This window comes from Pituophis catenifer, unplaced genomic scaffold (genome assembly GCF_029215685.1).
Source record: "Pituophis catenifer annectens isolate HBS135680 unplaced genomic scaffold, rPitCat1.0.hap2 SCAF_16, whole genome shotgun sequence".
NCBI classification, from domain to species: Eukaryota; Metazoa; Chordata; class Lepidosauria; order Squamata; family Colubridae; genus Pituophis; species Pituophis catenifer.
In genome coordinates this window covers 22,103,410-22,128,842 of record NW_027256896.1, presented here as the reverse complement: position 1 = coordinate 22,128,842, position 25,433 = coordinate 22,103,410, and the positions used below count along the sequence as shown (strand labels likewise).

Here is a 25,433-nt window from a genome sequence, read left to right as displayed (position 1 = left end):
CAAGGCCATCTCCATTGATTTTCTCAGCCTGATCCTATCTACGATGTTCCATCTAAGGATGGCTATAGTATTTTTGAGGGGAGCAAAATTGGGCTTCTTACTTTGCCTCATACATTAAACAATCACTAAAAGGTACATGATGGGTTTTGTCAGGTACCATAACTGACAAATGTATCTAATGTATTACAGTTTCAATGTAACTAAAAATACCACATAGGTTGTACACTGTAAATTCAGAGAAATCCTTCCTCCTCAGTGTGGTGGTGGTTGAATGTAAGTCATGTAAAACCTCTTAGATAGGGGCATGACATGTTAATGTTTATTTAATAAACACAGCTGCCCATCTAATATACATGACTGGGCAGTAACAGTTAAAAATGTTGCAATGTGGGACCAGTCATACCTTAAAAAGATTTGTTCACATTTACTACATAAAATAATTTCTTGCTTTTTTAACAGTGGGAAAGTAAGAAATGAAATAAAAGACATAATTTAAGCAGTCTAAAAGAAGATATGCATTACCATCTCCATATGCAAGTATTAACAGTTCTGGTCCTCAGTCCTCCCAAATCTTGTGAGAAGTAAGAATTTAGAATGTGTTCAGTAAAAATGCTGCCCTCTCACATCGCATCATCTTGTTCTCTTCTTCCCAGTTTTGTATTTTTTTACACCACACCTCCTGGGAGACTATTTTGTAGTAAATTACTTGCGCGGTACTCTCAAACGACATAAACATAAAAGTTGTCTTTGCAAATGAAGAAGTATGCTTTTTCCTCCTTCACCAGCCAGCCATAGGGAAAAGGTAGGGCGAAGATACTTCTAGGCCTTAACCGGTCATCCCACCAGGCATGCTGAAATCATTTCTCAGGATTGGATGCAAGTGACCAACTCTTGACATCAAGCATCTCCTCAAAATCTTCAATTTGGGCAACAAGGCAATTTTGACTTAACCAAACTAAGTATGACCATCCCCCATCAGCTGCAGTCTGAGAAAAGTCTGCATTTAAATCCATCTTTTATTACCAAATAGGGACTACCCATATCTAAGTCAACAAGAAAGTGGACTGCCCCTGTCTGAAGCTGCTCTTGGAATGCAGGCTATCCACTGTCCAAAGTTTGGCTAAAAGGGATCAAACTCGCTTCAAACCCCAACACAAATTATTTTCCCCCTGCTGCCGCCCAAAAAAGGATTGAGCAAAGAAAAAAATACAAACAAAAAAAAGGAGAAGAGGCAGCTGACTGGAAAGTTGCAGAGGAAAAAGCCTCCAGGAGTTCACATTCTGGAAGAATATCTAATAGCCAAAGGGCTTAGTATCACCTTTGCCCCTTTTTCTTGCATCTATGGAGGTGTTGTTTTTTTTCTCTCCGAGCTTCTGCATTGGTAAACGTGATGCAGTTGGCATCCAAAAAGTCCAACAACTTGTCCAATGCAATCCTTACGCCATTTTGCTTCAGTTCTGCATGCAGTACAGACAGTTCAATGGGCTGATATAGCAGAATTTGCTGGCAAAGAGATGGATTGGAATGAATATAGTGCTTCAAGATTTCCAGTTTCTGACCCTCACCGCTAGCAGCAATCGAAGAGGCTGGTACATTTCCTTCTTTCTCTGCCAGCATGCTGACTTTAAACTCCACGGATGAACTAGGAACAGGATGAGAAAGGAAAAAGCATTAGGATACCTAGACAATCTCTTAAATTTACCTTACTTTTGAAAAAGGTGGGTACCTGGTGTAACTCAGGCCAGAACTACTCACATCCACTACACAGCATCAACACAACCATTCCCCAAATTAAGGCTGGCTAAGGGTAGAAAATATGGCTGTCTGAGGATGGGGTGGGCAGGTGATTTTCAAAGTTTTTGCCTTCATTCCTCAGTATCTGATGATGCATGTCAACAGCCTAAAAAATCAGAATGGAAAAACAAACACTCTCCTTCCAGTCTGCCCCTATACCTTTGAGATGCTGCATAAGTCTCACTTCCAGCTCTTCTTGTGCCAGCTGGCACTTCAGAAATTGTCAGGATTAGGTCTCCATTGCCCTCTCCATCAGTTGCTCTGTTTGTAGGAAGAGCAGCTCCCTTTGGCCACCCAAGTCCAGCCTCTGGCTTTTGAGCACCTCCTTCAGAGAGATCTGTATGGTTAGTCGTATTTGGGCTCCCCTGAAGCAGTCGATAAGGGGACAGACATTTTTGCTGCAGTTTCTGAAAGGAACTGGTAAAAACTGGCATAGATTTTTTCTTAGAGTCTGTTCCTGCCTGTTGGTGAGTAAACTGAAAAATTTCCTTCAGTTTTAAAACCATCTGCCGTTTTGGGAGAGCACGGACACCAAATCTAAGGAAAAAGGAAGCTAAATCACAATTCGCAAGCAAGCACAACCTGTACGGTATTTCTGTAAATTCTTGCCTACAGAAGGAGACTGCTTCAATCCCAACAGCACCAACCTGCTCAATTCCTTCTTCAGTTCTGGGGTGTCCATGCTTGAATAAGGTGGAAAGGGCATGAGCGGAGTAACGCAAGAGATGTCCCTGGCTTGCAAGGCAAGATCTGTAACCGATCAAAAGGGAACTGAATCAAATCAGCCACATGGTCTATATTCTGTCTGCTGCAAAACCTGTCTATCACCAGTATATATACTACACTGGTTATTAGTCCACAGTAAAATCATCCCAAACCTCTGGGAAGACAGCTGTCAGATACTAATCCCCATCAGGCACACTTTTTTTAAATTAAAAAAAGCTCAACAGTTAATTAGAAAAGTGCTTTAGAAGGACAAAGCCAAAACTGTATTTCTAGACTGTTGCTTCCCTTCCAGAATCTACAGGAAATAGGACTCATCCAAAGATCCCCGTCTTTTGCAAAACCCGATATCCAATGAAGCTTAGCCAGGATTCTGGTCTGCAAGGATTCTGGTCTTGTGCTTCAGTGTAATCATTTATTGAGCTTCAGAGGACTCAACAGCTAAGTAAGTGGCAGGAAAAGGGCTCCCATTTTTTGAGTCATGTTACAAAGCAACTGTCAAAGAAGTTGTCATAACTGACCCAAAGCAACAACTTACCAGAAATCTTTGGAACAGGTATGAAAGCAGACAAACTTGAGCTGGCAGGAAGAGCTACATTGCTGTCAAAGTCTTCTCCAGGCCAATTCTGAGAGTTGTGCAGTAGCAAATCTCCCACTCCAAAATGGAACGTGGCTGCTGAATTAGTTACACTACTAGCAACAGTGACAGGGTGATTGTCCTGCATGTCAAACATGTGGACAGAAGTCCTCAAAGGATTTCTGGCATTTGCAGTTATTGCCTCCAAAGGTTCTACAAAGATGCCCCTTGAACAAAGCGGCACTGCTTCCTGCTCCTCCTCACTGTCATCCACAACTACCACATCTCTCTCTGCTGCACATAGGCCATTGTCAGGTTTCTCTATTTCAAGCAAAGAGGTAGATGAAAGCACCGGCAGCAGTTCATAGCTGCAAGACAACGGTTCTGTCTCGGCTTCATGAGTCCATTGCTTTTCAAGGGAAGAATTCAATCTGGATTTTTCGATCTGCACGTCATTCAAGCTATTCCAGGCTGCCAAAGGAGTTTCAGGCACCACCAATGTCCTTCCTTCACTCCAGCCTAAACCTTCCCAGAAGCTGCCTTCTTTGTGACCACTCGGGTCCAAGGGCTGATGGCATTCACCCAAAGATTGTGCCTCATTACAAATTAATGTGCCCAATCCATCTCCCACTTTACTTACATCCTGCTGGGGAGGGGCTGGGCTCCAGCAGTTTAGGACATCAGCAACAGGGCTCTCTTTATGCCATGACTGTTGCTCAGAGAAGCTTGAAGCAGCCTCTGCCAGTTTCTTTTCTGCCTCCCATTCCAGCTCTTCATCAGAATCCAGTACTACAATATGGTTACTCGTAATATTCAGATCCTGAGGATTTACCGCACCAGACTTCTCTAGGCTGCCGATAGGAGCCTCTCCCTTCCTGTTTATATTCTGTTGCTTTTCATTTTGAGAGGGAAGCCTATCTAATATGTTTGGCTGTGATCCAGATGTTATTGGAGAGAAAGGAACTTCTAGGTCTCTTGGCAAACTCATCTGGAGATCTTTTGCTGGCGCTTGAAAAAGCCTTGGAAAATTTCTTGCTGTAGTTTTATCTTTGGCTATGTTAATATTCTGCTTCCAGACAGAACAACATTTCATTTCTGAGACAGAAAATTGGGTTGCAGACCTCTCGAGATGATTACTATGAGTAGAATCCCCAGCTAACCCGAGATGAATCTCACTTGTGGGTTCTTTTCTACTACTTGCTCTGAAGGACACTATTTCTTTCAAATTTTGCTGGAACTCAACAGAATACTTTTTCAGATCTTTTCCCATGCTGGCAATAGAGGTTCTCAATTTGGATGACTCATGATCACATTTTATTTCACTTTTCTTAATTGTCACACCTCTTCTGGGCTTCTCCAGCACCTTTCTTGGGCAAGAACCACCATCTTGGCCAATCTTCTTTTCCACTTCATCACATCTATATTCAGTGCAGACCTTTTCCTTCCTGGCTTCATCAGAGGTCATTCTGCGCTGGGTAGCCACAAACTCATAAATCTCCTCTAGTTCCTGCTCATTCATACTGTCACTGATTTCATCTCTGCATACAGCTTTTGCCACAGTTTCCTCATCTTCATCCTGCCACATGGATTTCAAAAGTTCTTCAAAATCTCCAACTTTGTCTTTATCATCAGCTGGCTTTTCCACAGATATCTCTTCACTAGGTTGGCCTTCACACAGAGCAGCCAATTCTTTCACTCCAAACCTGCAAACATACGAATATACATAAATGTTCTTTCTCCTCTCTGGGTACAATGCATGGTATAAAATAATGTAATCCTTACTCATGCTTCATACAGCAAACCAAAATGAGCTCTGTTCAAAACTGTCATACGGTAAATTTCATAATGATTTACAGCCAACTAAATACTCTGAAGCATCAACACACCGACCTTATTGCTAGGTCAATCACATCTGACAGCAAATGTTGGGGTATGAAATATTCAGCTGTGTAGAGGTACTTCAAGAATAGAGCGACAGCATCCCCTGGAGCGTCATATAACAGCACGCGGGAGGCTCCAACTTCTCCTTCTTCAGCCACCACAAAACGTCTGTGATCAACCTGGTAGCAGAACAGAAAAAGACACCAATCTCTGCAGCAGCAATCATAACCCAAGGCTCCTTCCCTTCTTCTTTCAAACTTTCCTGACCACATGTGGAAGTTGTTCTATACTGCAGACATTCAAAAGCATTAGCACCATAAAAATGGTTTCTAGGTGTGGCAAAGTTTGCCAGTTCATAGGTTTCCTGCCTCAGCAGTTAAAAACACATTTTCATTTTGTACAATACAGGTACATCTTGCTGAATTGGCTTTATTTTGCATTTGTCTATTGTAAGGCATAGCTGGTTGCTGCTTGTAGGAATAACCTTGTTGTAGGATCTCCAGTGAATCCTGCTGCCTACAGCCACTCTTCAAAAATTTGGTTTATTGGCTGCAGTATAACTGACAAGTGAAATAACTGGTGTATCCTCACTAGTATTTCTCTCCCAAGCGATGCTATTAGAATCAACCTCAAGAGGAAAATTTAGAGATAAGAAAATGGAAAAAGTCCACAAATGTGGATCCATAATAACACTCAAGCATGAACAATGTTAAAATGTTTTCTACATACAGCCCTTAAACATGTTATGGCTACTTACAAATTGTAAAAGTTGAGGACACCGTGCATACAATACAAACATATGGGCATAAAAGACTTCCCCACTATCCACCTGGATCTGGATATCACTCAAATGAGGGTTATTGACCATCTCCTTGAAGGCAGCAGCCAGTGAGCCAAGAGGGAACTAAAGGAAGAAAGAAAAAAAAAATCAAGCTCCTCTTTCACAGCCCACTGGCAGAGAGATGATGTTAAATTTCTCATTAAAAACTTAAGTCTTCCATTTAAAAGGAAGGTTTGGGAGAAGGACTGCCAGCAAGTCACACACACATTCGGCTTAGTCCCAGAACCTTTAGAAGTTCTCTATTTGGCAAAAAGGAAATGAGGGTATTTTATATTACATAGAGATCCAATTACTCTTTTGCTGCTGCTGCCAAGCAATTGTACAGCTTGAGGTACTGAGTTTGGATGGACGCTCAGTATTATTCCTCATCCAAATACACTTTGCGTACAATTCTGTCCTTACTGTTTCACAAGAGCATTTTTGAGATAGTTGCTGCTGCTGCTGCTGCTTCTCCAACAACCGAGTAAAAGCCTTTTGCTGAACACCTGGCATCTGTTCTTGTTCTACAAAAAATCATCACCATCATCATTAATATAAACCTGGCCTAAAATATTGCCACTGTTACATGTGAATACAAATAAAAACATGTTGGTTATATCGTGGCTTTGTTCCCTTCCTGTTGGTCTCAAATACCACTGATTCCTTCAAGTGGGGATAAGATTTAGCAGAGTTAACATCTTTTTAGGCCAAGACAATTCTGCACACAGAACCACAGCTCCAAAAATAAACATTTGTGGAGATTTTTTCTCCTATGACACTAATTCCAATAGTCTCCCAGCTATTTACAAAAGGTGAAACTGAAAAGACTGCATTGTTTCCATCAAGATCCAGGGACGTTGCCACCCTTATAGGCAGCCAAGGTCTTTACAGCCCTTTGAACTCCCAGTCAGGGGGGCTTTGGACTCTCCTAGGCCAAGCAGCCTCACCCGGGTGCTCCAGCCGCCCAACATCAAGGCTCCACTGGGTGAACGTGAGTCCTTCCCCGGCCAGCTCCAGGAGATCTTGCAGGGTATCGGCATCTCTCGGACTGCCGGCTTTAAAGCACTCGCCGGTTCTGCTTGGGAAACGCTCCGTCTCTGGAGGCTCCGCTGGCGCCCCGGCCGTGCTGAATTCCGGCCTCTGAAAGGGGAGGAGGCTTCGTGGCAGCCCGGCCGAGACCAAACCGCCACGCGGGGCCGGTCGAGCGGCCGGGCTGAAGCCCTCAACCTGGGCCGCGGGGAGGCGAAATTGGCCTCGGGACGCTCCGGCGTCTCTCCGGGGACAGAAACGCCGCAGAAGAGCGACGGCTCAGCTGCCCCGGAGGGGAAGGGAGGGTCCCCGGAGAAGAGCCCGACGCTTCCCCGCAGCCACGCACCTGATCGGCCCCCCAAGGGGCGACGTCCGGGGCGCCCGTCAACGAGCTCAGCTCCCACAGCCAGCCTCCCGGGCTCGCATTAGCCGGGGCTCCTTTCCAGCGGCTGGCGGGCAGCGGGGGCGTGCGGGGCGCGGCCGGGGCCTCCGAGAGCAGCAGGGCCGCCCGGGCCTCGAGTCCGCGGCGGGCCTCCTCCGGCCCTTGGAGCAGCAGCGGCGGCGGCGGCGGCCTCCCGCGGCCCCTCGCCTCTAAGCGGAGAGCAGGCGGCAGTCAGCGGCTCCCAGGCGGTGACCCCCTCTGCCCCCCCCCCGCGCGTCCCGCCTAACTCACCAGCCCTGGGCCGCTTCCCGCCGGGCCCGGCCTCCAAGCGGGACCTGGCCGGAACCGCCAGCGGTTCCCCGCCCGCCTCCCGCCGCCTCTTCCTCCCGGCCGGCCGAGGGGCGCCGCCTCTCTTGAGCCCGCACTCCGGGGGGACGAGAGACGGCCCGGCGGCGGGAGCAGCGACTGTGCCTGCCCCGCGCGCCGCTGCCCCCCGCCGCCGGCCCGGCGGGTCCCGCTGCCGAAACTCGTCCTCCGAATCGACCATTTTGGCGGCGCAACAGCGCAGGCGCCGCCTTCCCGGCGCCGCGCGAGCTCCCCCTGCCGCCCGGCGGCCGAATTGCCCCAGCCATCTCGTTTGCAACAGCCCCGCGCCGGGACGGAAGAGTCACGTAAAGAAGCAGGATCCGTCTACGACTTTTATTGTACATTTTATCCGAGACGTCGCACAATTTCTATTGCACCAGGCTGCCCCATCTGGGAAGCCAGGCAGAGAGGTGAAGGCGGCAGCCCCAGGAGGCCGCTGAGCTTCTAGCCCTGGAGCTGGTTCAGTGCTTCTCCAGGGCCCGGGCAAGCAGCTCGTTCAGCCGGTTCACCATCGGCCGGGGGTCTTCGCTCAGTCCTGCCGTTATCATGGCATTGTCATAGATCTGCAGCCAAAGGAGGAGGAGGAGCCAGAGATGGTCAGAGTCGGAATGCAGCCAGAAAGCGCAGGGCTGGGATCCTGCTCTCGACCAGGAGGGTAAAGAGGAGGTACCCAGATTCTCCTCTGCCCACTGGGGGCAGCAAGGAGACCTGGCCCTGTTCAACTAACGTGACTCTTCCCAACTCCCTCATCTTTATGTGCCAGCAGGATCTAACCCAACTATTTCAGCTAATAACAGGAATTTGAAAAGCTATCCTTTCTTATTTTCTGCCCTTTTATTTTTTTTTTTTTTTCATTCTGGAAGAAAAATGTTTCTGCAGCCAGAGTGGTGCCCTAAGGATTAGCAGCACATAGATGGGCTCGTACCCACCTACTTGACACAAGTGTGAAGAACAAGATAGGGGTAGAAATAAACCTCCTCCCAATACAAAGCAAAATCCACCTCAAAATTAACAATTAGCAAGAAGAGAATTGGTGTTTGAATTTACAATCATTGGAGAAAAAGGGATTACAAGAGACTAAGCAGGCACACTGGGGAATAGTAATAGCACTTGGAAGATTTATATACCACTTCAGTGCTTTACAGCCCACTCTAGGTGGTTTAGAGAGTCAGCATATTGCAGCAGTCGATGCAACTCACCTGGTCAAGCAGCATTTGGGCCAGGTCAGGCTGCTCAATTCGTAACTGGTTGAGTTTCTTGACTAGTGTATGTCTAGAGAAAAAAGCAACAAAGTAAGAGCTGCAGGCCAGGAAGGAGAAGACCCTTCCCTAAGACATGCCTTCAAAATTAGCCTCAGTCCCCCAGATGACTTCTTTCCTATACCTGGCATTGATCTCCAGCGTGGGTTGCAGGATTTGGGCTCGCTCTTCACTAGTCTTTGCTAGCTGCTGCATGCGTAGGAAGTGGCGGGCAGCACCCATCTCCAGCACTGTGATCATGGCTGGATGTGAATCCAGACGTGGAGTTACCTGTAGGCAACAACACCTTTGAACATGCTCTACATCCCAGAAACTGCCAAGCTTAAACAAATAATTTTCCTCCTTCACCCTGCTGACTCTAGGCAGACTCACTCCTCCCCTTGCCATTGTGGCATTTCACATGCTGCTGCAGAAGTAGCTGATCACAACCACCAACAGAAATGTCCATTAAGCACAGGCTTCAGAGATCTGAAATGGGGAGGGAGCTCAAGTAGGACTCAGCAATAAGATTCCATCTGCAAGGAGTGCTTGAAGCAGCTTGGGAAAGAGGATGGCTGCTATGGGTGTTCAACAAGTGCGGCAATGGGGCGGGAGGGGCTGTCCAGGCATGCTAGGCACAAGAGCCAGGCTTAAGCCACTCCTTCTCTACACTCTTCATCCCACTGGGGATACGTGGTATGGGAAACAGCTGTAGCCCAGGCTCCCTAGGACGACACAGCCCAGGGGGGAGGGCTCTACGGCTCCCCCCACCTCACCCACTGAGCATGGCCTCCCTCATCTCTTCACCTTGACAGCGGTGACCCGTGAGCCAAGGGCATTCCTCATCCAGGCCAGGAGATCCTCCACTGCTTGGGAGCTCAGGCGATTTTCAGCTGCAATGGGAGGATGAAAGCAGCATTTTGAGAAGAGAATTGGTGCTCTTTCCAGTCATTCCATCTCCAAAGGGATCTAACAAGCCTTTCCTTGGTCTTTCTACAAGTAACTGATAGCAACTCTTCCTTACTCTCCACACACACCCCTCAAAATCAAAGGCTGACTGACAGCACAATAATGTATTTTCTTCACCAGAGCATAAGGCAATTGTTTCTGGCCAAGGCAGGCCCTATTGATCAGAAATGATTCCCATTAGGCACCTACCTGAGTGACTTTCCTCAAACTTCTCCTCCTTATAGTGATCAACAGCAATATCTGTCTCTACTGAGATCAGTTTCTTCTTGTCAAACTCTCGTAGGTGCAGAAGAGTCAGCTCATCAAACTGCTTATAGCAGAACAGCACCTGGTTGTCCAGAGAGGGGAGGTGTACGATCATTTAGCTTGGATTATAGATCCCTTGGGAAATTCCCAACCACTAAGCATGGCTAAGTCTCCAGCAATCTTAAAATCCAGTTCCTACCATTTACAGCAAGTTGGTAGAACTGGTGACATCTCATCAGATGGTGAAAGGAAGCCTGAGCAACTATGAGTCAAATATAGTACTCTGAGCTCTTCTCCCATCCCGTGGGAAAAGGGCAGAGCTTCCTGCAGAATGAAGTTGATGCAACAACAGCACCAAATTCTGCTCCAGGCGGGAAACATCACAAACCAAGCACCAATACCGCTGCATCCTCCCCAGAACCCACCTTCATTTTTCTTAGCTCCAGCCTCTGAATCTCTTTGCTCACCTCAACATTTTTCTTCTTTGTTGCTTCATAGTATGGAGAGTGCTCAGCCAAGTTGCGAGAGGGCGCACATAGATAATAGATATTTCTACTGCCAGCTGGCATACGGCTAGCATATTCTGGGAGGCTGGTTAATTGGCCTGGAGGTAGCACTGAGGACTCGTAGCGCAACAGCTTTGCTACTTCCTCCTGGGAGGAAAGTTTTGTCAGTCATGAGGGAAAGGAAGGTAGGTGTGCTTGCCCCCCTTCCCTCCACAACTAGTCCCAATTGGTCTCTCTTATGTAGGGCTCTAATTATCAAAGAAAAGGAACCATGACAGAGGGCTTCAGAGACGTGGGAGCCTCTTTGGTCACTCCCAATACCTTGGCTTCCTGCTCAGCCAGCATGATAATTCCCTCGCGGATAAACAGCCCGTAATCCTCAAAGAATGTGGCATATTTCTCAGGGTCCTTCTTACTCTGATCAATGAAGAACTTGATCAGCCTCTGTTGCAAAACCTCTCTGAGCTTTCTACACAAGAAGTTCAAACAATAATGCATCAATTAGTAAGAGAAGAAATGGAACAAGAGGATATGACTTTCTGCAAAGCAAAAACTGGCAGTAACTGTGAGGCATTATTTCTCCACAACTCATGCCTGATTTGATCCAAACCATCCCAGCGTTATCAGGATCTCAGGCTGCAAGGGAGAGAGAGTTCCACAAGTGAGCTGAATTGCTAAGTGACATCATAGTAGGTCTGAGTATGTCTGGATTCTCTTTTGATAGACCTCTTCTGTACTTGCTTAGAATGATAAAATATCAAACAAATTGACTCCCAGATAGGCAGAAACTACCAGTTTTTATATCAACCATGCTAGGACATCACCTTCAAAAATATTAGGTCTTCAGATTGCAGATTGACAGAGCAAGTTCCAGAGAAGCTGTAAGTCACTGCCCACCAAGACCATTTGAACCAAACTTCTTCCTCACCTGACAAGGATACTGTCTTGAAGCAATTCTCGGCTGAGATTCAAGGGGATATCCTCACTGTCCACAACCCCTGCAAGGACGTAAGTAAAGAGATAAGTTGTGTCCTGCAACAATCCCATCAATCTCCAGCCTCTTTCTCCTAAATAGGGCTCTTCTGACTACCTTTCAGGAAACGTAACCATTTGGGTAAAATCTCAGTAGCTTTGGTTAGGATCAGGACCTTGCGAGTGTAGAGGGCAACACCAGAGTCTTGCTCCTGGCTCACATCAAACATGGAAGGTTTCTAGGAAGTTATGAAAGAAAGGGAAGAACAGATGGAAATCATAGTTGCAGTGCAAAAACCTTCCTCCTGAGGTGAGATGACACACTGTTACAATCTCCTCACACGTCAGTTTTAGATCTAAGGCCAGCCAAACAAGGCAAGGCTACCCATCCTTCCCACTCACCAACCCTGGCACGTAAAATATGCTGCGGATGTTGAGAGGTGCATCGGTCTTGTAATGCAGGGTATAGCGAGGCTCGTCATATGCGTGGGCGATAAAGTGGTAGAACTCCGTGTGCTGCCAATCTCCAACCTCCTTGGGGTCCATCATCCAAAGGGCCTGAGTGGAGAGAAAACATCCTTAGTTGAAGCTAGCCACATGCCTAAAACAGGAACAGCAATGAAGGAGAAAAGGGTGAGTTTCCATGAACGTAGCAGTACTTTGCAGATGGAGCCGGCAGTAATTTTTATCAATCCCAAAAACCACATGAGATCCAAATAATCATAGGGAACAATTAAGTGTTTCTATACTACATGGGTGACAGGGTAGAAAAGGCCAGCTGGCATTTCCTCCACAAAGGTCTTCCAGAAGATGCCAGAGGATTGTGGGACGCCTGCTTGCTAAATACCATTTAGCTCAAGGTCAGCTCCGAGGGCCACTCAGTATCTGCTCTACCTGCAGGGTGTTGACACGTTGCCCGTTCAGATAGAGGGGAAAGCCGATGAAGTTGCTATACTTTTTGATGATGTCTAGAAAAGGAAAAAGATGGGCTGAAAACTCTGCCAACTCCCTCTGCTTCCCCAGTAGGGATCTTCATCCATCCAATATGTAATTGGGACCAGGCGCTAATCACAGGCAGCCACTATACAACTGAAGAAGAAATTCAAAACTGCAGTATGGGACATAATATATTACGTAATGAAGTTTTTTCTGAACTAATTCAATTCTAAAACCCACTCTAAGTGTTGCAATTAAGCTACCAAGTCTTTCATGGCTAGGCGCCATCTCCAAAAATATTATTTCCAGTCATCTTCAGAAGCATTACTTGGAGGGCCTGAAATATGCTCCCGCAGAGGCTAACCAGGGCTACGCTGAAGGAATGGGCAAAATTTAAAAAAAAAACCAGATCCTATTAAATGGCAAGGGGTTACACACAAGACATTTTGAAAGCATTCTGCAAAGCATCTACAGCTATTATTTCTTAGTTGGCCAAGCCAAGGGCGTTTTTCCCCAAATTTTCCCCAAACTCAGGCGCTGGTCACCTCCTGCCTGGACTACTGCAATGCTCTCTACTTGGGGCTCCCCTTGAGGAGCACCCGGAGGCTCCAACTGGTGCAGAATGCGGCTGCGCAGGGGATTATGGGAGTGAGGGGGCGCTCCCATGTGACACCTCTCCTGCATGAGCTGCATTGGCTTCCAGTGGTCTTCCGGGTGCGCTTCAAGGTGTTGGTCACCACCTTTAAAGCGCTCCGTGGCATGGGACCTGGGTATTTGCGGGACCACCTTCTGCCTCCCACCGACCAGTACGCTCCCACAGAGAGGGACTCCTCAGGGTGCCGTCGGCCAGGCAATGTCGGCTGGCGACCCCCAGGGGAAGGCCTTCTCTGTGGCAGCTCCTGCCCTCTGGAACGATTTGCCCCTGGAGATACGAAGGATATCGGATCTCCGGGGTTTTCGCCATGCCCTAAAAACTTTTCCATCAAGCAGGGCTGGCATGAAAAAACCCCCCTCTTTTTTTTTTTAAGTCTTTTTAGCTTTTTAAATTGTCAAATGGGTTTTAGTTTTCAATGTTTTAAATTTTGGGGCCATAGTTATTTAATTCTTTTAATAATTTTAAATTTTGTATTGATGTGTTTTAGTTCTGGCTGTACACCACCCTGAGTCCACTTGGAGAAGGGCATAAATAAAAATTTGGAAGCAACTTGCCCTATATGAAAGTACAAAGAGTTATACCGCTAATTCTTCTACTCTAGCAAGAACTCCTTGGATTAGATGTGGCTCAGTGACCAGGATATGGGCAGAAGACAGCTTCCCTCAACATTTGCAGAGACCACAGCTGGGACCTTACCCATTCAAAACAGGTTGGGACAGGCCACCCAGCTCTGCTTCTTCCCCGAAGTCAGACTCTGCATCTCATCCACTGGTCTGAGAGACATGGCACTGGTGTCTATTCACAGGTAAGAAAGCAAGCAAGCTCCCTTCTGCCATTTCTCACCTTTGACTCGCTCCTCACTGGCAAACTCATTGCAATCTTCCTTTATGTGGAGAATTATTTTAGTTCCAACCTGAACTCCAGAAGCTTCTGAAATTTCGAACGTCCCAGAACTGGAGTTAGAAAAGTAAATCAGAGGAAAGAAGCAAACTACAACCAAGTATGAACCTATGGACTAAGTGCTATCCTACAAGCAGTAATCAGTGCATAGCTGACTCTCATCCTAATGCAAAAATTGCAAGACCAGGTCTCCCTGGTAAAAAATAATACCTTAGCTCCCATTATCTGAGCACAATTTCTACAGAAGTATCAGAAATGTCTTGCAAAAAATAGGGCTTCCCTTCTAAACTTAAGTCTTCATTCTGGGATTCCAACTCAGGGAGGCAGATAGAATCCAAAGCCCCTCAATTTTCCAGCAAAGCTTAGAACATTTTATGCAGTCTTTTACCCATTCAGCTGCAGCCTCCCAGCCCAGCCTCTGCCACATCCTTACCCGTCTGAACGCCAGCAATACCCAAAGCTATCTGGCTCTGCTGACTTGGAGAAAACTTCCACTTGATTAGCCACCATAAACACTGAATAGAAGCCCACTCCAAATTGGCCAATAATCTTACTGCTGGCCTCTGTTTGGCTCTTCAGTGTATCCAGAAAGGCCTGTAGATACAACATAAGCAGGCTAAGTGCATGAAGCAGGACCCAGCTGGTCTGCCTCACCTTGCTACCACCCCTGTTTGCAAAGAATCAAATGCCACTTCGATTCTTGAGAGTCCACAGCCACCTGAGCATTCTTCCCCAAAACCTTTATTGGAATATGGCAGTCTGCGTATTTTGTAAATAAAAATTACAAGAGCCATTTTGGTGTAGCAGTTAAGGCATCAGGCTAGAAACTGGAAGACAGTCAAGTTTCCAGTCAACTGGAAGACAGTCAAGAGCCTTGGTAGTACAGGGGTTTAAGGCACCCTGTTATTAAGCTGGTTATTAAGACCAGCTGCCTGCAATTACTGCAGGGTTCGAATCTCGCCAAGGCTCAAGGTTGACTCAGCCTTCCATCCTTTCTAAGATAGGTAAATTGAGGACCCAGTTGTGGGGGCAATAAGCTGACTTTGTATAAATATACAAAAGGATGAAGGCTATTGCTGAGCACATTGTAAGCCGCCCTGAGTCTTCGGAGAAGGGCGGCATATAAATCAAATTAAAAAAAAAAAAAAAGTTCCCGTCCCACTTTAGGCATAAAGGCAGTTTCTGAGAATCAGACATGAGTTTAACTAAAGGAAAAATGAATACATGTGCATATCACTCACACAAACACACAAATCGGTTTACTATTTGTTTATGTTATTCTACCCAGTCTCGCTACTTGAGTCTGGAGCTTTATAAACCTAATTAATACAATACGTGCAAAATGAAATCAATTACTCCCAATCAATACAAATGTTCTTAAAAATGTTTAAAATGTAAAGCAATCTAATGACAAAGCTAAAAACTACAGCAAGTTTTATTCAACAAACATATGAGAAATTTTATGAAGACAAAGGATCTGTTTGTCCCTCAAAGGTACACAAGTATGTAAAGCCATGGCAACAATATTACAACCCGCCCCTCTCTTCACCTTACCTTGGAGCCAGATCTCGCAATGGTCCCTAAATTGGACAGAAGTTCTTCATAATTCATCCCAATTCCAGTGTCCTGCAAGCAACACAAAAGGAGTTCCTCGCATATCCAGCACTGCACTTTGGGATGTGTGGGAAGAGACAGGCTCCTTCTCTGCCCCACACCCTTTCCACATAAGATACAAGAATCAGATTAACTCACAGCACTGCTTCTGATATTTTGCTCTGACGGCTATGGCGTAAAAACTAGTGCAGTGCATTAAAGGCAGAATCAAATCCTCCTTCCCAGGCCATAAAACCCATGTTGTCACTTAAATCAAGCTCAAAATTTAGCGCAGCTGCAGTACTAAATTACAAACACTTTCCCTTCTGGGAAAACTTTCAAAGCATTCCAATTCCCTTCCCAGCTCCTTTCTGGGACAAGCAAGGCTAGATTCTCCTAGAATCAACCTCACTGGCCTCTACTTGCCAAGCAACTTTCAGCTAACCCTTGAAGACAGAGAATCCAGTGAATAGCAAGAGGAACATGTTACTTTTTACACAGTATGCAAAAAAAAAAAAAGGTCCTCCTACCTGAATGGCAACCAGGCACTTTCTCCTGTCTGTCTCCAGATCAATCCTGAGTTCTGGCAAGACCCTTCCTTCAGAGACCAGTTTGTGGCGCAGCTTCTCCAGAGCATCGCTACTGTTGGAGATCAGCTCCCGGATGAATACCTGTCAAAGAGTCAAAGAGAAGCTAAGCTCTGCAGAGCGAAGGGACGTCTTAAGCCCACGTTGTTGGCTTCACCCTGGAAGACTTACCTCCTGCTCAGAGTAGAGGGAGCGGGCCACAATATCCAAAAGTTTCTGGGTTTCGGCCTGGAACTCGTGTTTCGAGGCGGAACCTGCTAAAACAAGCTCAGGGTTGAAATGAAGGTTCATTGGTGCTAATAGGCATGAGTAGTGATGGCGTTACCTAGTTTGGGTAACGAAACGTCTGCAAGAAGCAACCGGGATCAGAGAGCACCAAGGAGCCCTCAAGGGGAAGAGGAGCTGCGTCCCGACTCCTCGCGAGGAGAATTCCTCCGGCCCGGCGGGAGGCTTACCTGGGACTCTCTCGGGCCTACTAGGCGACCGGGGCGGTGGCGCCTCTTTGTCGTCCCGAGCGGCGCGGCTGCTGCACGAGCGCCGACAAGGCCAACTGGGGGGCCCGGGGGAGGCCGCAGAGAGCAGCCCAATTGGGGCTTGGCAGACGCAGGCAGCGGTACTCTGCTCACGCCCGGCGCGGAGGAGGACCGGCAGGGAGGCGCGGCGGCGAGAGCGCCCCAACAGCAGCAGCAGCGGCGGCGACAGCCTCCCCAGCGCCATGGCCACGGCACGACCGCTTCCGGCGCTGGCGGGACGTCACAGCCGGAGAGGGCGCGCCGGTAACGTCACGACCGCAAAGGACGGGCCAGTCCGGCGCCGTGTCCGCTGAGGGGGCGCCCGGCTGGCTGTCCTGTGGGCGCGTGCAGAGCCCGCTCCGCCTAATGGCGCGCCCGGAGGCGGAGGCGGAGATCCACCCGCTCAAGGCCCGAGAGGCGGCGGCCTCGCCGGGGAGCGGGGCTCGGGACGCCGAGAAGGAGGCTGGCGGCGGCGCGCAGCCCGGCCGTCTCTCTCAGTGGCGCACCGCGGCCTTCTTCCTCTCGCTCTATCTCTGCCTCGGCGTGGCCTTCGCCTTCTCCTTCGTCATCCCCTGCCCGGTCAGGCCCGCCTCGCGGACGGCCTGGAGCAGGGCCTACGACGACGCTGGTGAGGGCGGGTGGGCGGCCGGGGCTCTAGGGGCCGCGCGAGGCCCGGCCTCACCCACCTCGCTCTCGCTCTTGCAGTGGCGTACGCCTTCCTGGGCGCGGGGGACGCCGACGGGGACCGAGTGCAAGACCTGTTCGTGGCCTTCCAGGCCGGCCCCGGCAGCCGGAACGCCAGCGGCGCCGACCACGGCTCTTGCTCCGGGGGAGGTAAGGGGGGGGGCGCGGGAGGGGGAATGGCGGGCGCGGCTGGTGTGACCGATCCGCCCCTCCCTCTCCGCAGGCTTCGCCACCCCCTGCGCCTTCCTGGCGGCGCATTCGGGCACCAATGGCAGCACTCTGTGGGAAAGACCGGTGGCCCAGGAGCTGCTCCTGATGGACTGCTCGGTGGAGCACCGCGGCTCTCCGGCCTGCCTTATCATCGGGAATCCGGCTTCCATCGCCCTCCTCGACCTGGAAACAGGTACCTTCCTTTTGAGCTAGGCGCCTCGGGAAAATGGATCCGTTTTGGGGCAAAGAGACGCCCAGAAGGAAGGGATGTGAAAGCAAAAATGCACTGTGTACCTTCGCCTTCTTGCCACAGTAGGGCGCGCCAATAAATGGAGTACAGATTTCCCCTGCTTTCCTAGTGCGGACTGTTAGTGTGGTTTTAGTAAGTCTGAAATGACTGCCGAAAGCCAAGGCACAGGCAGCACTCTGTTTGCATCTTGTTTATGTAAACAGCGTAGCCAGAGTTTAGCAGCTATTCGTATTTGAAAGGTAAAGGTTAATGCAGCTCTGGGACAACATGCTCCTGTTGAAGCTCTGTGATCTGATCCAGCATGACACTTCATAGATTAGACAGGATGACATCTGAGCAAAAGGGATCCTGCTGGAACTCTGCAAAAGCATGGCACTTCAGCATCCATGGAAATCTTGACTCCCCTTGTAGCAAGGTTTTTGTTCCTTCTTCAGCTGCAAAGACTATGGGTCTGCTGTTTTGTCCTCAAGCAGCAGCACTTTTCTCCTATCCTTAGAAATATTGATGAAGTGAAAACAGAAAAATGAGTCTGGTTCTTCTTGTGGTGAACAAGTGGAACAGATGAGCAAGTGTGTGTTCCCTTTTCTTTATTTAGAAGGTAGGTGACATGAGAACTCCTAGTTGTGATGGGGTGAATGCCAGAGCTTAGATGGGTCAAAATGGTGCCATTTGTGAGGTCACACATTGCAGTAGACTTATTCAGTGATTAACTAAAATGAAAGCTCAGGATGAATTCCATAATCAAAAACCACTACATTAGAAAGGTAGGCATCTTACCTGCCAAGGCTTCCGAATCAGCACTACCTACTCTGGTTTTTTCCTAGGCCAGACTCGGTGGAATGAGGCAGTCAATTTTGGTGCTAACGCTACAGTCTTGAGTCCCTTACTGAAGATTCCTGATATTGACAAAGACGGTGTGCCTGATTTCTTGGTCTTTGCTGCCACAGGAGAGGAGGTAAGAATTGCTGAAGCAATAGGGTCCTCCTGTCTGTTGCAGAGGAATTGGCCACATTCATAGCAGCATGGGGGCTCAGAGTCTAAAAAAAAAAAAACTACATCACTTCTACACCGCAGCAATCAAAATTAATTGGATGATCTGTGTTATAAACTAATGAGCCTTTTTTTTTGCCTTCTCTGTGATTTCATACAGTCTTCCACATACTAAGCCATCATGCATTCCTGTACCCATCTTACTCTACCTCTTCTTTTAGGTTTTTACAAACTTTTACATAGAAACTTTCTGTTTTAGTATCTTCCAGCTTTTCCAAGCGTTTAACATTGGTGCTCTTCTGAATCTTAAGAATCCTGGGCAGCAGGCCTGAAATACAGTTGTTGGGAGCCACTGATAGCAGGGAGCTCTTGCCATCTTATTTCAGCCTCTGGGTTTCTCAATTCAGCCTGTCAGACACAGGGTGTCGGGGTAAAGAGCCTGGGGTCTCAGTGTTCTTCAGCTCAGTGTTTCAATTAGCAACTGCTAGTTGGAGACATGGCCACCAGTTACTAAGAAATTCCTGCTTTCTGTAGCAGAATTGATCAGGGGAAGGAATGGGAGCAAAGGATAGCAACATTCCCTTTATTCCATCTTTTTCCTCATCCTTGTTATCTTTAAGAATTAGTGTTAGTGGGGGGGGGGGAGATTATTTGCAGTTGACTGAAAGGGGGATGTTGGGAATTTATGGGAAGAGCAATGCCATTGGAAGAATTCAGAGCAGGGTGTCTCACTATCAAACTACTTGGAAGGTCAGCAGGGAGCAGCAGATCTTCTGACAGTCCTGAGGGGCCTTTCTTACACAGCTCAAACTGATACTTCGTCTAATGCCAGAATCATTTTCTTTCCCCAAGCTTTGAGCACAAGTTGTGTTGATACTGAAAAGAATCTTGTCTGTAAACCTTCAGGTTATACTTCGCTTAGGAGCCGTGGTGGCACAGTAGTTAGAATGCAGTACTGCAGGCTATTTCTGCTGACTGCTGGCTGCTAGCAGTTCGGCAGTTCGACTCACACCAGCTCAAGGTTGACTCAGCTTTCCATCCTTCCGAGGTTGGTAAAATGAGGACCCAGATTGTTGGGGGCAATATGCTGACTCTAAACCACTTAGAGAGGGCTGTAAAGCACTATAAAGCGGTATATAAGTGCTATTGCTACTATTACCATGAAGGATGATCTAGTCCCGTTTTTTAAGGTTCCATGCTTTTTACTGATCCTTTTGAAGGCAACATGAATGCCAGAGTGCTGCTTAGGCTGAACTGTCCTAGCTCCAATTTTCTCTGCAGATTAAGAGCTTCTTCTATTCAGGGACATTTGGCACACAAATGAAATTCAGCGGAAGCCTGCATTTGCCAGGACTGATTGGGCACCTCTTGCACGTCACCAAGAGCGGAGCCCACTACATCCTGTTCTACACAGGTGGGTCCTGAACTTCCAGGGGTGGGGAAGAAGGGCAGCAGGACAGTCTGACCTTCAACCTGCTTTATTTGCACCTTTCTTGCTTTAGCAAAGGCTCTTTTTGCCTACTCGCTGAAGGAGCTCTATCACATGGCTGTGGGCCCAGCAAGCCCAGCCCTTGCCACCCTGAAGGAAGATGCGAATTGGGAGATGGCGATTCTTCACAAGGCTCGACAGGTGCCCCTAGCCAGGTACCTGCTGGAATCCCTCCTGATCTAAGATCCGCGGAAGCCCTTTGCTCTTCCATTTTCCCTGCTTGCTTCAACCCCTTTACGAATGGAAAGCAGAGGGCCCTTGACCTGCTGTCACGCAAAGCAGAGGCTTTTAAGTGGCTGCAGCACCAAGGTTTGACCTGCACTGCTGCCCTGAAGGCTTGGAAGAAGAGGTGCATGACCTCCGGCAAGGGATAACAGGAGTTTTTTATTCCCTGTTAGCTCTGGAGATATTCAGTACGTGACAAAGATGACAGAGAAATCAGGGAGCCATATTTTGGTTGCAAGATCAGCTATGTTGGAGCTGGTGAATGGACAGCAGCTGAATTCATTGTGGGTTGTTGATGTGCCACACATCCTGAGGTAATGCCAGTATTAGGAATGTTGGCTGTGCAGTACGGCCTTGCACGAATGCTTAGTACTCTCCTGAGTTGCAGGGAGAGGACTTTGCTACCTGTTTCTGGTATTCCCTGGATAAGCCCCTTTAGACAGGATGGGCAGCACACAGATCAGATGAGATGAGATGAGATGAATGAACGAATGAATACATAAGCAAGCTGAACCTGGGATAGGGAAAGAAGGGTGAAAAGCCAGAGATGCCATCGGTTGAATATCATCTCCTGTCCTGATTGCAGGGAGCCCGTTCTGGGAGCCTTTGGTCCCGATGAGATTGCTGTGGCCATTGAAAGCAGAGTCTCGCATGACACAAAAAAGGTTTGCAAGGGGCCCTGCGAGTGGGGTGCAGACGCAGATCCTTTGGTTTCTTCAGAAGCACCAATTGTATAGTTGTATCTACTGGAGCAAAGGGACCTGGAGAGGTGTTGCCATGAAAACACACACACACACACACAGGCTTTGTCTTTCTCTCTTTTTCTCTGCCAGTACCAAATCCACCAAATTTTTTTGCCATGTTTACATATTTGACATTGTGGCATCAGCATCATGTAAAATACTCAACTATATGATTGGATTTGATGGTGCTTGAATTAGACTTCCAAAAAAGGTCACCAAAATAAATGAGCCAGGCTTGCAATATTCCCAAGGTTTGAGTTTGAGATGCAGAACATTGTATTTCTTATAGCACAAAAATTGAGTGGTGGCTGATGATCTACCAGCTAATTCCAAATTAGTCTAAACTTCTTTATAGTTTACATATGCCCAGAGGAATAAAATGAACTCCCTGGGCTCCTAAGGCACCTGGATCTTTCTCTAGTTCCATGTTAGTTAAAAGAGCTTTTTATTCACCAGACTTTCTGTCTGTTAATGACACCCAGTAGAGCCTGGTGATTCCTTTGCCTTCTTCCACTTTCCAAGTTGTGGGATAGAAACACACATCTGCTGTAAGTTATTGGAAAAATGTATAGAAAAGGTAGTGAGGAACTGTGATGGCTTGTGCTCACCTTCACGAATGTTGGGTAACTGCCCAGCCCTGCTCTCAGATGTCAGCCTGATCCTTGGGCTAAAATGATGGTTGAGAAAGGGGATTACAGCCTGGAGTCCAGCTGTCCTTTCAAGTCGCCATTTACTCTGTAGGTTACAATTATGGAGGGCAGCTCTGGCATCATCAAGTGGGAAGTAGAGCTGCTTTCAGAAATGCAGAGTCCCAAGCCAGCCACTCTTACAACTGTTGATCGCAGATCCATCTTCCTCTTTTGGGGCCTGTACCAGGATGAAAGAAATGAAACTGTGAGTAGGGAATGATCTGTAATAGATGGAAATAAGGTGGAGCTGCCCACAATGTGCCTTGCAGAGCAGCAGCAAGTCAGAGGCTGCACTCAGCACTGGGAGTGGAGGAAGGCCTTCCCAGCTCCATCCCTTGTGGGCTTTTCCTTTGGGTTCAGTTTCCCCCAGAAAGCTCTGGGAAGAATTTGTACAGGTAGTGCTCAGGTCTTGGTTGTACATCATGGTTATTAAGCAAGACACACACGACTGCCTCACTCAACAACCACAATTCCAGTTCTTCTTTTTGGTCATTAAGTAACTATCCAGCAGTGCTTTAAGGTGGGTGATATCTTGGGATGTCCAGCGTCCACCAGCAGGTGGAAACCTCCAGTGGGTTAAAGGCTTGGGAGGTCAAACCCATCAGCCTGCCCTATCCCATGCCCCCACTCCCTTTTGCACGCAGCTAGAAAACTAGCAAAAGAGAGGCTGCTGCTGCCTAGGAAGATTGCCTTCACTAGCTTCTCAGTTGCACCTCACACCAGCTGGGTGCAACTATGGGCAGGGGAAAAGAAAGGTAAGTGGATCTGGATAGGGCAGGGCAGAGAGAAGGCCCAGGCCTCTCAAGAGGGGGAGAGCAGGGGAATTGCAGCACTTCCATGAGCATAAAGGCCGGCATGCTGCCAAGTGCCCAAATTCTGATCATGTGACAACTGGGCTGCTACAAAGATGAGAACGTTAGGCAGGGGTCACAGGTCCTTTTGTTCAGCACTGTCAATTTTGGTCACTGGACGAAACGTTGACTCCCTATAGTAAGAGAGGTCCATCTATAGCGGGTGCAGCAAGTGGAGTAATTAGGTGGCCTTTATTGTAGGGGGGAGGGGTGGTCTTCATCCAAGGGTCACAGGAGCATAGCAGCTCTTGGGCATAAGTAGACCAGCCCAACTGTTCCTTGTGGGGCCCTGGCCCTCTCTCTCTTCTCCTCCAGGGATCTTGGCATGGAAGTCGGCAGCAGCGGCTGTACCTTTTCCATCCCTCCCTGCCCACTGTTCTCTTGGAGCTGAGCAACAGCACTGAGCCCATAGTGGCCTTTGAAGGTGAGTGGGCGCCCCAGCTGTTTGCCAAATTGCCCGGCCGTTGGGGGCTCCTGCTACATTTCCCCTTTTGGTTCTAGGGTTGCTTTTTGAGCGAAGCCGCCATGCCTGTTACGTGCTGCTGGCAGGCCCCCAGGTTGGCAGCTCCCCTGGGAGAGTGGTCCTCTCAAAGCGGAAGCTGAAGGAAGATATTTTCAGCAGCCATGTGATCTGGCTCAACCAGATGCCCCAAGATACTGACCAGAATGTCCGGGACTATTTCCACCGAATGAGATTCCGTACCTTTGGGTGAGGAGTATAATCCCAAAGGCTTTCAGACCTGAAGCTAGCCAGGGAGAAGGTAAACCGCACTCAGCTCCTGGAACAGTTTGGCTAGTCCCCCACTAGGACTTGGATCCCGTTCCCTGGATTGTGCATAGAGGCACTAGATTAAACAGGGTGGGGGGAGAGACATTGTGCCTCCTCTCTGACCACCAGAGGCATCCATGTCCCAGAGGAGAAAGATCCTGGAGATGGTGCAACTGAGGTGGGGCGGTTCTAACATGTTACGTGCCTAGCCATCTGGCTCCTCTTAGTCATCCTTCCCCTGGAACAGTGAACTCTGTGCAGCTTGGATATATAACTGCATCAGCCCTGGAAGTGCTTTGAGGGCCCTCTCAGAGTCATAGCTGGCTTGGATCCTATGACCTCCCAAAAGAATCTGCAGAGCAGCTCCATCGGCCTTGGCTACCTCTGCTCCCAAAGTAATGCACCTGATCCCCAGCTCACATGCACCAAGCCATGCAGGTTGGCATTGCCAGGTACTGGGGCATCCAACTCTTCTGCCTCCTTGTTTTCTTGCTGTGGCCAAGCCTCAGGTGTGGCTTTTTCTTTTTCTATCACAGTTCAAAGATGGACATGCTTTGTAGAGCTGTAGTTCATTTATATGGCCTGCCCTTGATAATTTCAATTTCAATAAATTCAACTTTGGCCACAATGTTTGAAATGTCATTTGTTCTCTGTGCTTCTCCCTGTACCTATAAGAGCTAGGAACAGCCCAGCAGCACCAGAGTAGGAATTGGGACAAACTAGATTTCCTAATGGGGGCGGGGAAATGAGCAGTACATTTCTATGTGATGCCTAGCAAGGTTGGTTAGGGCTGAGCAGAAGGGAGGGCTTGGTATGGCATACACACAGTTCTGCATCCCATATAGATGCAGATCCAGGAGCTCGAGGTAGCCAGTGTGGGGCTTTTGAGGAATGCATCCAGGCTCCATTTGTTCCCAATTCTAAGGACCTGGCAGGAGGGGGGCTCTCCCTTTAAAGTGCTTTCCTGTCTCTTCTCTGCCAGACATGTTGAGCCCCTGGTAAATTGTATGCCTTTTTGGGAGAGACTCCACAATAGCCAGGTGGGTCCTCGGGATCTTTGGCCACAAAGGAAACCCACACAGCACTGCCTTTTGGTCTGACCTGCTCTGTTCTGCTGCTGGTGGTGGTGGTTGCACAAGATGCTCTTTAATTTTCGGGTGGGCAGGGGAGCTTTGGTTTATTTCGCCCCCAGCATAATCTTTTCTGACGATGAAGCAGCTTAAGCGTTCCCAGCTTCCTTCTTAGGCTCTGCTCTTGATCCATTTCCCTGCCTCTCATGGCTTTAAAAATAACCTCTCAGAGTTATTTACTAGGGAAGGCTATTTGTTTGACATAGTTAATCATGTCAGCAAGCAGAGCTGTTAACAGCCAAGAAGTTCTAATGCATATCTGTGGAGATCCCCTTTCCGACTCCTTCCCTGCTTGAAGCCACCTTAGCTAAAAGGCCTCTGCTAGGGAGAAATCCCCGACTCACAGTTGTAATTTAACTCACTTTTGACTCCATCTAGCCTTCCTCTTGCTACTTGCAAATGCCTTAAATTGGGCAAAGGTGGTTAATGTAGCCAACATCTCTATCCTGACAGGAGAGAAACTTTCTTGTGTTAAGTTTGTTTTTCTAGAGGGAAATGTTCTTACATTGGGTTCGTTGGTTTATAAATTCAGTTTTACCATATGGCCAGTTCTGCTTATTTTTGGCAGATTCATGGTGAAGATATTCCAAGTGGCATAGGTCTCCTTGTAAAATTATGCAGGAGCAACAACTATGAAATTGTCTGAATATTTCATATGCATTCACAGAATCCTAGATAGGACCGTCTGCAAGTTGACGGGCAGATGTTCCTCAAAAT

At 48.0% G+C, this 25,433-nt stretch overlaps 3 protein-coding genes across 4 annotated transcripts; 1 reads left to right on the top strand and 2 right to left on the bottom strand.

Moving 5' to 3' along the window:
- Nucleotides 1-297: 297 nt before the first annotated feature.
- On the bottom strand, nucleotides 298-7,934 carry SLX4 (SLX4 structure-specific endonuclease subunit; the record flags this gene model as incomplete). The annotated part of the gene is given in 11 exon segments (XM_070954842.1): nucleotides 298-1,642; nucleotides 1,954-2,331; nucleotides 2,442-2,544; nucleotides 3,056-4,797; nucleotides 4,985-5,154; nucleotides 5,733-5,879; nucleotides 6,219-6,319; nucleotides 6,743-6,935; nucleotides 7,171-7,415; nucleotides 7,498-7,792; nucleotides 7,794-7,934. Coding segments are annotated over 11 exon segments (3,843 nt in total), but the record flags the coding sequence as incomplete, so codon positions are not given.
- TRAP1 (TNF receptor associated protein 1) lies at nucleotides 7,892-22,053 on the bottom strand. Of its 2 annotated transcripts, none has more exons than XM_070955410.1 (17): nucleotides 21,886-22,053; nucleotides 16,346-16,428; nucleotides 16,118-16,258; nucleotides 15,549-15,620; nucleotides 14,428-14,588; nucleotides 13,938-14,047; nucleotides 12,398-12,471; nucleotides 11,906-12,061; nucleotides 11,622-11,742; nucleotides 11,460-11,529; nucleotides 10,853-11,000; nucleotides 10,493-10,678; nucleotides 9,969-10,107; nucleotides 9,618-9,703; nucleotides 8,956-9,101; nucleotides 8,772-8,844; nucleotides 7,892-8,135 (listed from the first exon to the last, which is right to left on the bottom strand). In XM_070955410.1, exons 4-17 carry the CDS (start codon nucleotides 15,603-15,605, stop codon nucleotides 8,034-8,036), a joined length of 1,629 nt encoding a protein of 542 aa, XP_070811511.1. In that variant the 5' UTR covers nucleotides 15,606-15,620; nucleotides 16,118-16,258; nucleotides 16,346-16,428; nucleotides 21,886-22,053; the 3' UTR covers nucleotides 7,892-8,033. The 2 variants fall into 2 exon arrangements, with proteins under 2 accessions (XP_070811511.1, XP_070811509.1); XM_070955408.1 differs by lacking the exon at nucleotides 21,886-22,053 and adding an exon at nucleotides 16,630-16,894.
- On the top strand, nucleotides 16,976-24,214 carry FAM234A (family with sequence similarity 234 member A). The gene is made up of 11 exons (XM_070955411.1): nucleotides 16,976-17,314; nucleotides 17,392-17,520; nucleotides 17,594-17,773; nucleotides 18,655-18,785; nucleotides 20,102-20,234; nucleotides 20,323-20,464; nucleotides 20,708-20,848; nucleotides 21,121-21,199; nucleotides 22,019-22,171; nucleotides 23,133-23,241; nucleotides 23,319-24,214. The coding sequence occupies exons 1-11, from the start codon at nucleotides 17,053-17,055 to the stop codon at nucleotides 23,528-23,530; spliced, it is 1,671 nt and encodes a 556-aa protein (XP_070811512.1). The 5' UTR covers nucleotides 16,976-17,052; the 3' UTR covers nucleotides 23,531-24,214.
- The last annotated feature ends 1,219 nt before the right edge of the window (nucleotides 24,215-25,433 follow it).

Excerpts from the sequence above, each read along its gene's own strand:
- TRAP1 (XM_070955408.1), bottom strand. The coding sequence starts at position 16,891 with ATGGCGCTGGGGAGGCTGTCGCCGCCGCTGCTGCTGCTGTTGGGGCGC. Across the intron at positions 16,429-16,629 it reads TAGGCCCGAGAGAGTCCCAG|GTTCCGCCTCGAAACACGAG; the intron begins GTAAGCCTCCCG and ends TTGTTTTAGCAG. Across the intron at positions 12,062-12,397 it reads AACGTGTCAACACCCTGCAG|GCCCTTTGGATGATGGACCC; the intron begins GTAGAGCAGATA and ends CTCTCCACTCAG.
- FAM234A (XM_070955411.1), top strand. The coding sequence starts at position 17,053 with ATGGCGCGCCCGGAGGCGGAGGCGGAGATCCACCCGCTCAAGGCCCGA. Across the intron at positions 17,315-17,391 it reads CAGGGCCTACGACGACGCTG|TGGCGTACGCCTTCCTGGGC; the intron begins GTGAGGGCGGGT and ends TCGCTCTTGCAG. Across the intron at positions 17,774-18,654 it reads CCTCCTCGACCTGGAAACAG|GCCAGACTCGGTGGAATGAG; the intron begins GTACCTTCCTTT and ends GTTTTTTCCTAG.